We start from the raw sequence: 13,535 nt of genomic DNA, 5'->3' as shown, positions 1-13,535 counted from the left end.
AAAAAGAGACTGTAAAACCTATACAGTCATCCCAATGTGATAGCCGGCTTTCTCTGTTTTACCTGTGCTTTGGTCATCCTGTTATCTCTGTGTTCGCTGCAATTTTTTCCAAAACCAACAGGAATGCCTCTGATTGGCTTAATGGATGGCCCGCCCAGAAAACGTTGAACTGGTTTTAACTTTCTGTCGATCAAAACGAATGGAAATCTGACCGGGACGGAGACATCACCAGCTCTGTCCAGACATAGACAGCTCTCTGAAAATGATTGATTGGAGACAGACAAATGCAACTGGGACCAGTGTGGCTGCCTTATTTCTGCCCTGTTGACATTTGAACAATACAGTATTGTGAAACTCAGCCTCGCTCAGTCATATTGCTGTAAGAGGTTTTCTTCAATGGAAAAATGCCAAGAATTTCACAATGCAAAGCTGGTCTTTAGGATCTGATCAAAAAAATAAATGGGTTAGTGTGTTAAAGTGATAATACAGAAGATTTCAGTTTTGTTCTCTTGGGTGACACCTATTGGCATTTGGCGATGAGTGGTAATTGCAGGTGAGCAGTTTGCTCGGTCATAGTAACCACCCGTAATGCTAGCAGCAGAGACCGGAAAAAAGTAGCTTTTTATCCTACTTCACACAAGAGTTGTCCAGAACCTACAGTAACCTATCAGAGTGAGTCTATTGTGTTAGCTCCGCCCACCCTGTGAACCTACAGTAACCTACAGAGTGAGTCTATTGTGTTAGCTCCGCCCACCCTGTGAACCTACAGTAACCTACAGAGTGAGTCTATTGTGTTAGCTCCGCCCACCCTGTGAACCTACAGTAACCTACAGAGTGAGTCTATTGTGTTAGCTCCGCCCACCCTGTGAACCTACAGTAACCTACAGAGTGAGTCTATTGTGTTAGCTCCGCCCACCCTGTGAACCTACAGTAACCTGCAGAGTGAGTCTATTGTGTTAGCTCCGCCCACCCTGTGAACCTACAGTAACCTACAGAGTGAGTCTATTGTGTTAGCTCCGCCCACCCTGTGTCACCACAGACTCCAAGTTCATAAATGCTGCAATCATGAAAATGCAAAGGCTTCCATCAATGGACCATCAATCACCATTGTGTTAAGTCACTATCAGATAGATAGTGACTTAACACACATTTATTTACATGAAAACCTTCCATATTATCACTTTAAGTCACACGAGATTAAGAAACTGGGGAAATAGTATCAAGTCACATTAAATTTAATTATGAAGCACTTATCATAAAGTGCTTTACTCTGTGTGTGTGTGTGTGTGTGTGTGTGTGTGTGTGTGTGTGTGTGTGTGTGTGTGTGTGTGTGTGTGTGTGTGTGCGTGCGTGCGTGCGTGCGTGCGTGCCTGCGTGCGTGCGTGCGTGCGTGCCTGCGTGCGTGCGTGCGTGCGTGCGGCTTCGCAGGGGCGCTGTGCTACGCTGAGCTTGGCACCATGATCACCAAATCGGGGGGAGAGTATCCATATTTAATGGAGGCGTTTGGCTCCATCTTAGCCTACCTGTACTCCTGGACCACCGTCATGGTGCTGAAGCCCTCCTCCTTCGCCATCATCACCCTCAGCTTCGCAGAGTACGCCTCCACACCTTTCTACCCCGGCTGCACTCCTCCTGTCGTGGTCACCAAGTGTCTGTCAGCAGCAGCTATATGTGAGTAGTTGTAATGTCGTGCTTGTTGTCAGTCAGTAGTAGAAGATGATTGTCATCGTGGAAGTTCCCATCATCTATCCTGTACTGCACTGGCAGCCCAAACACTTTCCTTTTCAGATTTAAGAGGAACTAGATAGGCATTCTGTCGAATCCAAAAAGTTACCTGTCAGTCACCTGGTTGCCAGATAATCAATGTGGTCTCTGATTGATGAAGGTCTAGCACAGAGAGTACATGCAGTGGGACTGCTAGGATGGTTAACCCTGTATATCGGGAATAGAGGCATGTCTCATATTGTTACCGACTGTCGCTGTCCTTGTGTCTTCTCAGTGTTGATCGTCATAGTCAACTGTTACAGTGTCAAGCTGGCAAACTACGTCCAGATCTTTTTCACTGTAGCCAAACTTCTCATCATTCTTGTCATCGTGGGAGCTGGCCTTGTTCTGTTGGCACAAGGTGGGCCTTCTTGTTTTGATCCATGGCCAGAGATAGACTTTGCCTTTTCAAATGTTGACCTTTTGTGAACCATGTTGATTGCATCCTTGCTTTATGGACTGCGACTGCTGTGTGTGTGTGTGTGTGTGTGTGTGTGTGTGTGTGTGTGTGTGTGTGTGTGTGTGTGTGTGTGTGTGTGTGTGTGTGTGTGTGTGTGTGTGTGTGTGTGTGTGTGTGTGTGTGTGTGTGTGTGTGTGTGTGTTTATGTGTGTGTTTATGTGTGTTTATGTGTGCTGTGTGTTTATGGACTGCTGTGTGTGTGTTTGTGTGTGTGTTTATGTGTGTGTTTATGTGTGTTTATGTGTGCTGTGTGTTTATGGACTGCTGTGTGTGTGTTTGTGTGTGTGTTTATGTGTGTGTTTATGTGTGTTTATGTGTGCTGTGTGTTTATGGACTGCTGTGTGTGTGTTTGTGATCAGGAAACACAGAGACTCTGTCAAATTCCTTTGAGGGCTCAACAACTTCTGTTGGAGCAATTGGACTTGCCTTTTACAATGGCCTTTGGGCTTATGATGGATGGTAAAAAAAAATCTAATCTAAATCTAATCTAATCTAATCTAAAAAATCTTCTATAATTCCACAACCATTGTTTTATGGCTTTTTATATGGCAATAAATTGGATTCCAAGCCAAATGGCACATCTGGTAAATGTCTGTCCCTAATTGTTTTTTCAGGAATCAACTAAATTACATCACAGAGGAGCTGAAAAATCCATACAGGTGAGACAAATTAATCTGAGTTTGTTTGTCATTTTGTAAGAAGTCCTTGTCCAAATATCTACAAACGTCTAAGTAAACATTTAAACTTTTTTGCCTATAGTAGTAGTAGCTATAATAATTAAGGCATCCTCTTTAAAGAGCTTACACTATTTTGCAGAATTGGCAAAACAGTTTGAAACTCAGTGTCATGCTAAAGGGCACGTTGGCAGTGTAGGCGGTTACTGATGTAATACCATCCACCAAACAGGCAGCTGGAATGTGAGCTAGAATCCCTCCTAACCCATTGATATCTGATGCAGCATTTGCATGTATATGGGACACCCCGGCATTCCGAAATGTCGGCACTCCAAAATACCGGCATTCCGACAAAATTGTCGGAATGGAGATCTGTCTTGCCATTGGGAAAGAACCCTAACCCGGGGGACCGGCTGGAGCTAACCTCTCCCAGCCCCCACGTCTAAACCTAACCTCTCCCACCCCCCATGCCTAAACCTAACCTCCTGCAGACCCTAACCCTAACCCTAACCTCTCCCACCCCCCATGCCTAAACCTAACCTCCTGCAGACCCTAACCCTAACCCTAACCTCTCCCACCCCCCACGCCTAAACCTAACCTCCCCCAGAACCTAACCTCTCCCACCCCTGTAGGCTAAATAACTCAAGATGCTATGTCGGAAAGGCGGACCTAATATCTTTCGCAATGGCGAAACCTTTTTTGGAGATAAAAAGGGCCGCCTCTCCGAAAGCATAGAAGTCAATGATCGGAATGCCGACACTTCGGAATGGCAAGAGGACCCCACGTGTATAGCCCTCATTTGTGTGTGTATCCCTTTAAGACTTAAAGGGATACACACACAAATGCTGCATCAGGTATTTATATTTACTGTCAATGATCAGGTATCAATGGGTAGTACGCCGAGCAGCTAAAATTATCGGCTGTAGTCTCCCCTCACTGTCATCACTCTACTCAAAAAGAATAATCAGGAAGGCTAACAAAATCATTGCAGACCATTCTCATCCGGCACACCACCTATTTAACCTCCTCCCATCAGGCAGGAGATACAGGAGTATGAAGAGTAGAACATCTCGCTTCAGAGATAGCACCTACCTCCAAGCCATAAGGCACTTGAATTTGCACTGACACATTACCGTTGTCACTTTAAACTGTATGCACCTTAAACTGTATGCACTTTCTACTGTATATGCTGTAGCTGAGAACTGTTCCTGTATGTTTCCTGTCGTTAGCTGCTATGTTTTTTGTTTGTCTCTGAGAGTGAACCAAGACAAATTCCTATCAACTTTTGTTGACATGGCAATAAAATCTTTGAATCTGATCTGAATCTGAATAGCGATACCGTGGATGAACCTACAGCATTGTATAGCTTATTCAGCCACCTGTAGAGCGACCTCCCTCTTACATGTAGGAATTCAAACACAACAAAGTTGTTGCAGAGCATGTGCCATGTTCAATACTTTTCTCACTTTGATTGAGTTGTTGGCTGTTTGTGTCAGGAACCTGCCGCTGGCCATCCTCATCGGGATCCCTCTGGTGTCTGTGTGCTATGTGTTGGTCAACGTTGCTTACTTCACTGTGATGACCACCACCGAACTGCTGCAGTCTCCAGCTGTGGCCGTGGTAAGGAGGACTGGAGGTTGCTGAAGTATTCCAGAGCCAAAGTGAACGTGACTTCCTGCCTTTCTCTGTGTACCAGCGTCTGAAAAAATACAATCTGGGAACCCATCGGTTAAACAAACAATATATATATTTTTTTTTCTCTTTACGATGTAAGTCGAAAGTCTGTCTCGAGAGATTAGAAAAAATATCATAAAAGGCATCATGGCATCTCGAAATAAGGTGGATAGAGCACCAGAGAGCGATTAGCCATCATGGAGCTTGTTAAAATGTGCTTGGTAACCACTTGTTGCTGTACTGTTGAGACCAGGCTGAGAGGCAATCTCCTAAATGTTCCCATGCCCTTACTACATATATGTTGTCTACAGCTATGTGTGTGAATGCATTCTGTTTCTGTTTAGAAGATGCTATGGATAAAAACGCGATATTCATTGACTCTGCTCTGCTCTGAAGGATTTGCTTCTGCCCCCTTAGACGTTTGGAGACAGAGTGCTTTACCCTGTGTCCTGGGTGGTTCCTCTCTTTGTTGTCTTCTCTACATTTGGCTCTGCCAATGGGAGCTGCTTCACTGCTGGCAGGTAAACAACAACAACAACAACAACAACAACAGTGACAGTATCAATATCAGGCAGAGATATATATATATATATATAAAGAGAGAGAGAGAGAGAGAGAGAAACAAACAAACATTATATTCATCTGTCCTCGCAGACTGACCTATGTGGCTGGCAGGGAGGGCCACATGGTGAAGATCTTGTCCTACATCAGTCTGAAGCACTGCACCCCAGCCCCTGCTCTCATATTCAATGTGAGTCCTGCATATTTAACCAGCTCATCCGTAGACACTTCAGTTTGGTCTGACGGCTCCATTTCTATTCCAACAGCACCATCTCATTACTTCATGTTCCATGAATGAAAGAAATCAAGATGTTTTGAATGTCCATCAAGTATGAGTTTGCTGCAGGGCCCCTTGACAGCTGAGCTGTTAAAACCTGATCATGTTTCAACCATAAAATGATCATATCACATGGCAGACAAGATAAATGCCCATTGTACTTTCGCTTTCTTCTTCTTCTTCTTCTTCTTCTTCTTCTTCTTCTTCTTCTTCTTCTTCTTCTTCTTCTTCTTCTTCTTCTTCTTCCTCTTCCTCTTCCTCTTCCTCTTCCTCTTCTTCCTCTTCTTATGTTTTATGTTTCAGGGAATTTTGGCTATTTTCTACATCGTCCCATCGGATATCAACACCCTCATTAACTACTTCAGCTTTGCCCAGTGGTTCTTCTACGGTCTGACGGCCCTGTCTCTCATTGTCATGCGCTTCACCAGGAAGGAGCTCCACAGACCAGTGAAGGTGAGGTGATAGAGGAGACCGTTTTCACACCACAAAGACCGTGAGTGAGCAGTGTTCATTTTTTCTGTTGCGTCACACCCCTTTCAGTCATTTGTCTTATATCTCTCTTGAAATAAAATATCTTTATTGGCGGCACGTGACCTACAAGTAGTTCCAACATTTTGACGGTTGTGCATGAGCGAGGGATGCTCCTTCACGTCAGTGAGCTGGGGTGAATGGAGATGGAAATAAATCAAAACCACGCTTTCACATTCTCTGAGGAGGTGGGTGTAGCCGCCATTATATTATTGAGATGGGAAAATACCATGAGCGCCATACGTTTTTGGACTTACTATGGCACATTGTTTGTTCTAACATGCTTTTAATAGTCCAAGTCTTTTCTCTTGGGAAGTGATGACAGAGCAGCAGCACAGGGAAGGAGGAGCAAGTGGCATCTACTTCTGCACAGCACCCTTTGTAACTGTGTGTTTGTAACTGTGTGTTTGTAACTGTGTGTTTGTAACTGTGTGTTTGTAACTGTGTGTTTGTAACTGTGTGTTTGTGCTGTGTGTTTGTAACTGTGTGTTTGTAACTGTGTGTTTGTAACTGCCTTGTAACTGTGTGTTTGTAACTGTGTGTTTGGAACTGTGTGTTTGGAACTGCCTTGTAACTGTGTGTTTGTAACTGCCTTGTAACTGTGTGTTTGTAACTGCCTTGTAACTGTATGTTTGTAACTGCCTTGTAACTGTGTGTTTGGAACTGTGTGTTTTTTAACTGCATTGTAACTATGTGTTTGCCCCAAGGTCCCGATCTTCATAGCAGGCCTAATGGTGCTCGTGTCCGGCTACTTGGTCCTGGCCCCCATCATTGATAAGCCAGAGTTGGAGTACCTCTACTGCACCGTCTTCATCCTCAGCGGACTCATCCTCTACTACCCGTTTGTCTATCGCAAGTTCAGCTGGACAAACACATTCATGAGTAAGTCCTTTAATGTTCAACCTCTCTCTGTGACAGCAGCAGACCTGGGAAGACAGTGTTAAAGTAAGTGCTGCAGGAGTATAAAAGATACTGTACTGTGGAGGTGAGGGATGATACTGTCACCTTTTTCTATATTTCATTGCTTATTACTCTAATAGAGGGCAGTTTAATCAAACAACTGGCCAGAAAAAGAGGTGGGTACGCCAAATAACCAAAATGATGTAGTCGGGTAAAGGAGGTACTTGGATTCAGAGATCAGAGAAATGCTACTGAAGCCTCAAAGAAGCCTCAAAAAAGTTTGAGAATCACTAGGTGTGTGGTTTACAATGACAAATTAATGATGTCCCGGTGGCTCAGTGGGCTAAGGCTCGTTCCATGTAAATGCAAAATTCTGGGTTTGAATCCGACCCATGACCTTTGTCATCCCCCCTCTCCCCCCATCATCTCTCTCTCTCTCTCTCTCTCTCTCTCTCTCAAATTCAATTCAAAGGGGCTTTATTGGCATGATAAGGTGCATCTTACATTGCCAAAGCATACATTAGCAACACTTAACAATTACAAAGAATCAAAAACAGAAAACAAGACATTTTGTTACTCAGTAACATAAATCACAAAATCTGAAGATATTCAAAGAGGAAGAGAAAAGAAAATTAAATGGAATGTGATAAGATAGAATATAATAGAAGACTATTGTTGACCGGAATCTATTCAGAATAATAACAGAACAGTAATAAACGGGCAGTTAAACGGTGATAGTGCAAATAGTGAGCAATTACAGTGTATTAACAAAGATTCACAGAATCTGTAAATAACCGTTGTTATTTTGAAATCTTCAGAAGAGAGAGAAAAACAAAAAACAAAACAAAGCAAAAAAGAATAAAATATAATAGAATAAGATCAAATATTAGTGTTGACCAAAAAACCTATTTGGAACAACAAATTTAAAAGTTAAAAACGTAAAACTTACAATTTTGTAATTGTAAGTTTCTCTCTCTCTCTCTCTCTCTCTCTCTCTCTCTGTAAAATTAAGGCAAAAATTGCCAAACAAGTTCTATTTAAAAAAAATATATATATATAAAGTAGCAAGTGGATGAATGAGCTGCAGTTACACGTTAGACTTTGATTACACTGACATCAAGGTGAATGGACCCTAACCGTGCTGCTGATGTGACCCTGGACCTCTGCTCCCCTGTAGGGCCCATCACCATGCATCTCCAGCTGCTGATGGAAGTGGTTCCTCCTGAGAAGACAGCATGAGAATGGAGGGAGCAGCTGACGTCTGGGACAAAGCTCCATGGAACACTGTGCCTCGAAACATCTTGAGCCTGGTTTGACAAAACGATGGCTTTGGGTCTATGGGACTGACAGCTGAGACATGTCTCGTTTGAGTCCAGGGCGTTGGTTGGAGGGTGCTACAGTACAGCGATGCCTCCTCTGTAGTCAAAATGAATGTATATTTAAAGTGAAGGAATGGCAGACTGGATTTCCAGCCATTTTCCTTTGCTTGCTTGAAGTTGCACCATTGCTTTATATTTTATTGGTTGATATTTTTGCTGCTGTGTGTAGGTACTTTTAATATTTCTAAAATACATGTAAAACTATATAATACATGCATGGTATTCTCTTGTCTGTTTGGCTCATTGTGATCATTTTATAATTCCATTGAGATGTCATCACTGTTATGCCAATATGTCTTCCAATCATTCTTGTTGATACTGTATAGAAAGAGACAACATCATTTACATTACTTTTATTTTTGCTTCTCATATGATGGATTAAGAGTATCAGCGTTGTCCAACCTGTCCAGTTTGTTGTTGAGCTGCACTTCTAGGAACCGATAAGAACCATCTCCTCCTCCCCCTGGCCTGGATGGTGACAGACAGGGTTTGGGGCCTCCTGCTCCATCTCAAGGCCACCATCAGCTCCTCTTCCTGATGTTGAGCTGGAGGTGAGCTCTCTGTATTCCTCCTCATTGTCGTCTGTGATGCATGCAAAGGTATGAATAAGTCAGAATAAAGTGAACATCATATGAACATATACAGTACCCTCCCTCACTGGGGTATGAACCCAGCAACACAGTGGTTGCGTGTGGATAGGGGTGTGTGATTATGATTAGGAATGATGGTATTATGAGAATACTATATATTATGCATGTGGTTTTTGACTGGTGTATGTGTGTGTGTGTGTGTGTGTGTGTGTGTGTGTGTGTGTGTGTGTGTGTGTGTGTGTGTGTGTGTGTGTGTGTGTGTGTGTGTGCGCGCGTGCGTTCGTACGTGTGTGCGTGCGTGCGTGTGTCTCTCAACCTGAGTGTCACCACCAGAAAGACAGCATGATTATAGTCCTAGTCAGCTGCCTGCCCCAGGAATTGTCCACCAGATGTCAGTACAGCACTGCAACTGTCAAGGCATGCAGACATTTTATTGTCATTAGATCTGTGTTCACACTTTATTATCGCTATGTTTATCATAGTTAGTAATAGGAGAGGGAGGAGTAGCAGCCTAGTAGTAGTAGCAGTAGTAGAACATCATTGTCATCATTATATTTAAGACATATGGTGACATTTCGACTGTAGGCGACCTGGGAGAATGGAATGGGGAATCTACTTAAAATGAATGTGCAAGTAAGCATATTCCGTAGTTTAATGACACTTACCAAGGTAATAACAAGACAATGCCTATGAAGAAACTTGACTTGGTGTTTGTTGCCCTCTAGTGACACATAACGTCTTTGTCTGGCGGGCACCATGGACATTGTAGATGTAGGCTAGTAGCATACACTCCCCATGCTTCCTTCCTATTTGATCTCCTCCCACATTTTGGGTTTTTGGAAAAGTCACACTGGAGTCAGTGGAGATGAGTCGTTACTTCCTGTTTCATCACACTTTGAGTTCCAGGATGAAAGAAACGTTTTCATTTTGGGTCCTGGGCAGAAGAAGTCAAACAACTGTTCATTTACAGAGAATGTTCTCTGTCTGTATCTGGTGTCCTGTGGTGCTTTGGAGATGATGCAGAGCATGTCTGCAATTCACTGTCAGTGGAGCTTAGGGATTCACCTCTTGATGGCAATACATAAACTAGTCAGTGTTTGCTGGAAAGCAATTGACCTTGGGACACAGTGGTGCAGTGGTAAGCGCTGTCGCCTCACAGCTAGAAGGTCCTGGGTTTGATTCCCACCTGGGACGCTGTGAACGCTGTGTGAGTGCGTGCCCGTCCGCATGTCCTCGAGTGCCCACCGCCCGGGTGGGGTCGTCAAAAGGGCCTTTGTGTGTGGAGTTTGCATCTCACCCCTCACCAAATACATGCAATATCCTGGTCGCTGAAGTGGTGCCTCCTCTGGTTGTTCGGGGCGCCTGTTCGGAGGGAGGGGAACTCGTTGGAATAGCGTGAACCTCCCACGTGCTATGTCCTACCGGTGAAGCTTCCCCTGTCAGGGGAAAGGAAGCGGCTGGCTACTGCCCATGTATCGGAGGAAGCATGGAGCCAGTTTCGGCTCTCCCCAGATCGGCAGAGGGTGGAGCAGCAACCAGGATAAATAAATTAAATTAGCACTAATGGGGGATAAAAATGTGATAAAAAATCAGGGGGGGGGGGATTATTTACGTTCAATGACTGAACTTTCTCATGTGTCTGTATGTGTGTGTGTGTGTGTGTGTGTGTGTGTGTGTGTGTGTGTGTGTGTGTGTGTGTGTGTGTGTGTGTGAAATTATAGCTATTCAATCAAGCACTGTTCTATACAATGTCTTCGTTCCTTGTCATATTTCAGGGTTGTGGGGTTATGCATATCTTAATATCAAAACCTCCCTAAAAGGAAGAAAGCTCATCTAAGCAGGCTGTGAGATAATCAAGTCTAGTTTCTTCTTTCTGTTAATTACTGACTACGGCACGCCATAATCAAAGCTTTCATTAGTGCACTGTTACATTGCACATTAGTATGTATAATATTCTTACTAAGGGATGTGAATGCACAGCCTGACATTGATATGAACTGTACATAGACACACACGCACACACACAACACACACACACACACACACTCTCTCTCATACACACACACGCACATGTGTGTGTGCATGTGCACGCACACACACACACACACACACACACACACACACAAACACACACAGATATGATTCAATAATGGATAGACAGCTCTGATGAGAATTCATCTCCATATCATTATCATCACATTAACGAGCTTTTCCAATCAGCTCGTGAATTAGCATTTGGATTAGAACCTCGCAATCATTCAGCCACCTTTGGAAAAATGTGTTACTAATGAACATGTGCTGCGAATGAAGTCTCTGCTTGTTCTGATTGTTCTGAGATGATCAGAAATAATGCTTCAAGACTAGTATTGGCTGCAGACTTCTATTTGAGAAAGTTTTGTTGTATAATTACCTATAGGTTTATACATTGTTTATCTGACATCTATGATATTCACTGTTTCCCAGAAACAGAAGAAACAGGAATTTGTTCCACTCTGTATTCTGTGATACTACATGCATGGGCAGTTCCATACAAATTTAACTTGAATGGTTAGGGACTGTCCAATATTTACGTGGGGCAACTAAGGGAAAACGCAAAATGACAATCAAAAGTACAGAATTTAGTCCAAATACAGGTGCGAAAAAGGATCCAGATTCACCTCAACATTGACCTATTGCAGATACATCTATTTTGTCAATGTAGTCTGTTTTCCTCCACTGGGGGGCGCACTTGGATCAGTAGTGGCAGTAGGTGATACTAGTGAGGCCTTTACAGCAGCAGATCCACATCCATTTTTCCCAGAGACAATCCCCAGATTTGTGCCTCATTCCCAAATGGCTCCCAGAAATGTCAAAGAAGAAAATGATAGAGAAAATGCTCTTCATTTAAATTACTAGATTTCTCACAATTCTCTCACAGTTCTCTCACAATTATTGGCCCATACTGGCCAATAATTGTGAATTAAAACTGCAATAAAACGCAAAGTAATCTAAAAAAAGATGTGCGATCTGTTTGCGCGGCCGCACACTCACAACGGACAATTGTGTTCACACATGAACCTCATCCGAGTAACGTCTGGATATCTTCTGGAGTTCAGTCTCAAAAGGGCCTCTGAAAACTCTTTGAGAATACTAGCTGAGCTGGGTTTTACCTGCACTTGAAGTGTTCAGCTAAAGTATTGACAGCAGGAACCTTTGTCTTGAGGATGAGTGGGAAAGTGCGTATACCCAACTCTCTCTGCCTTTATTTCAAGACACATATATAAATCAATGCTTCTTCAAGTCTAGTTGGTTACCAAGACACATTATTGACAGTAAGGCTAATTTGGAGTTTTTCATATACAGTAATGTGTTGGTACAACTCTTTCTCTCTCTCTCAATCTCTCTCTCTCTCACACACACACACACACACACACACACACACACACACACACACACACACACACACACACACACACACACACACACACACACACACCTACCTGTCTCGAAGCTTTAAAAAATGATTTGTTTTCTTCTGGTTTTAACTCTAGTTCCAGGTGTGTGCGAGCAGAGCCCAGGGTGGTGGAGCTGGAGACTGCGTCTGATAGATTGCTGATAGCTTCAGCTGACCTCTGTTTCTCGCAGATAAGAAACTCTGTCAGGATATGGTTTCATACTAAAAACCATTCTACCTAAATCACTGCACGGGGTGACAGTTAATTACAGGAAGCTGAATATGTTTTTTTTATATATACACCACCGTCCATCTCTCTGTGTGTCTCTCTCTCTCGCGCGCGCGCTCTTCAACTCATACAATCTCCCCCTCACTCTCTCTTGCACTGTCTTTCACCATCACACCATCTCCCTCCCTCTCTTCTGTCTCTCACCATCACACCATCTCCCTCCCTCTCTCTCTTGCACTGTCTGTCACCATCACACCATCTCCCTCCCTCTCTCTCTTCTGTCTCTTACCATCACACCATCTCCCTCCCTCTCTCTCTCTTGCACTGTCTCTCACCATCACACCATCTCCCTCCCTCTCTCTCTTGTACTGTCTCTCACCATCACACCATCTCCCTCCCTCTCTCTTGCACTGTCTCTCACCATCACACCATCTCCCTCCCTCTCTCTCTTGTACTGTCTCTCACCATCACACCATCTCCCTCCCTCTCTCTTGCACTGTCTCTCACCATCACACCATCTCCCTCTCTCTCTCTTGTACTGTCTCTCACCATCACACCATCTCCCTCCCTCTCTCTTGTACTGTCTCTCACCATCACACCATCTCCCTCCCTCTCTCTTGTACTGTCTCTCACCATCACACCATCTCCCTCTCTCTCTCTTGTACTGTCTCTCACCATCACACCATCTCCCTCCCTCTCTCTCTTGCACTGTCTCTCACCATCACACCATCTTCCTCCCTCTCTCTCTTCTGTCTCTTACCATCACACCATCTCCCTCCCTCTCTCTCTTGCACTGTCTCTCACCATCACACCATCTCCCTCCCTCTCTCTCTTGTACTGTCTCTCACCATCACACCATCTCCCTCCCTCTCTCTCTTGCACTGTCTCTCACCATCACACCATCTCCCTCCCTCTCTTCTGTCTCTCACCATCACACCATCTCCCCCCCTCTCTCTTGTACTGTCTGTCACCATCACACCATCTCCCTCCCTCTCTTCTGTCTCTCACCATCACACCATCTCCCTCCCTCTCTCTCTTGCACTGTCTCTCACCATCACACCATCTC

At 44.0% G+C, this 13,535-nt stretch overlaps 1 protein-coding gene across 1 annotated transcript in view; it reads left to right on the top strand.

Annotated features, from left to right (window-relative positions):
• Window positions 1–8,077, top strand: part of slc7a9 (solute carrier family 7 member 9) — a gene marked incomplete at both ends in the record, with an annotated part of 11,835 nt that extends 3,758 nt beyond the window's left edge. Inside the window, 10 exons of the mRNA XM_083650352.1 lie at window positions 1,429–1,671; window positions 2,000–2,125; window positions 2,584–2,683; window positions 2,839–2,883; window positions 4,395–4,518; window positions 4,990–5,093; window positions 5,227–5,323; window positions 5,714–5,863; window positions 6,646–6,820; window positions 8,016–8,077. Coding sequence (XP_083506478.1) covers window positions 1,429–1,671; window positions 2,000–2,125; window positions 2,584–2,683; window positions 2,839–2,883; window positions 4,395–4,518; window positions 4,990–5,093; window positions 5,227–5,323; window positions 5,714–5,863; window positions 6,646–6,820; window positions 8,016–8,077 — 1,226 coding nt within the window. The remainder of the gene's footprint in view (window positions 1–1,428; window positions 1,672–1,999; window positions 2,126–2,583; window positions 2,684–2,838; window positions 2,884–4,394; window positions 4,519–4,989; window positions 5,094–5,226; window positions 5,324–5,713; window positions 5,864–6,645; window positions 6,821–8,015) is intronic.
• Window positions 8,078–13,535: the final 5,458 nt, after the last annotated feature.

This window comes from Poromitra crassiceps (genome assembly GCF_964638095.1).
Source record: "Poromitra crassiceps genome assembly, chromosome: 14".
NCBI classification, from domain to species: domain Eukaryota; kingdom Metazoa; phylum Chordata; class Actinopteri; order Beryciformes; family Melamphaidae; genus Poromitra; species Poromitra crassiceps.
The sequence above is the reverse complement of the archived record's forward strand: the minus strand, read 5'-3'. Positions and strand labels throughout refer to the sequence as shown.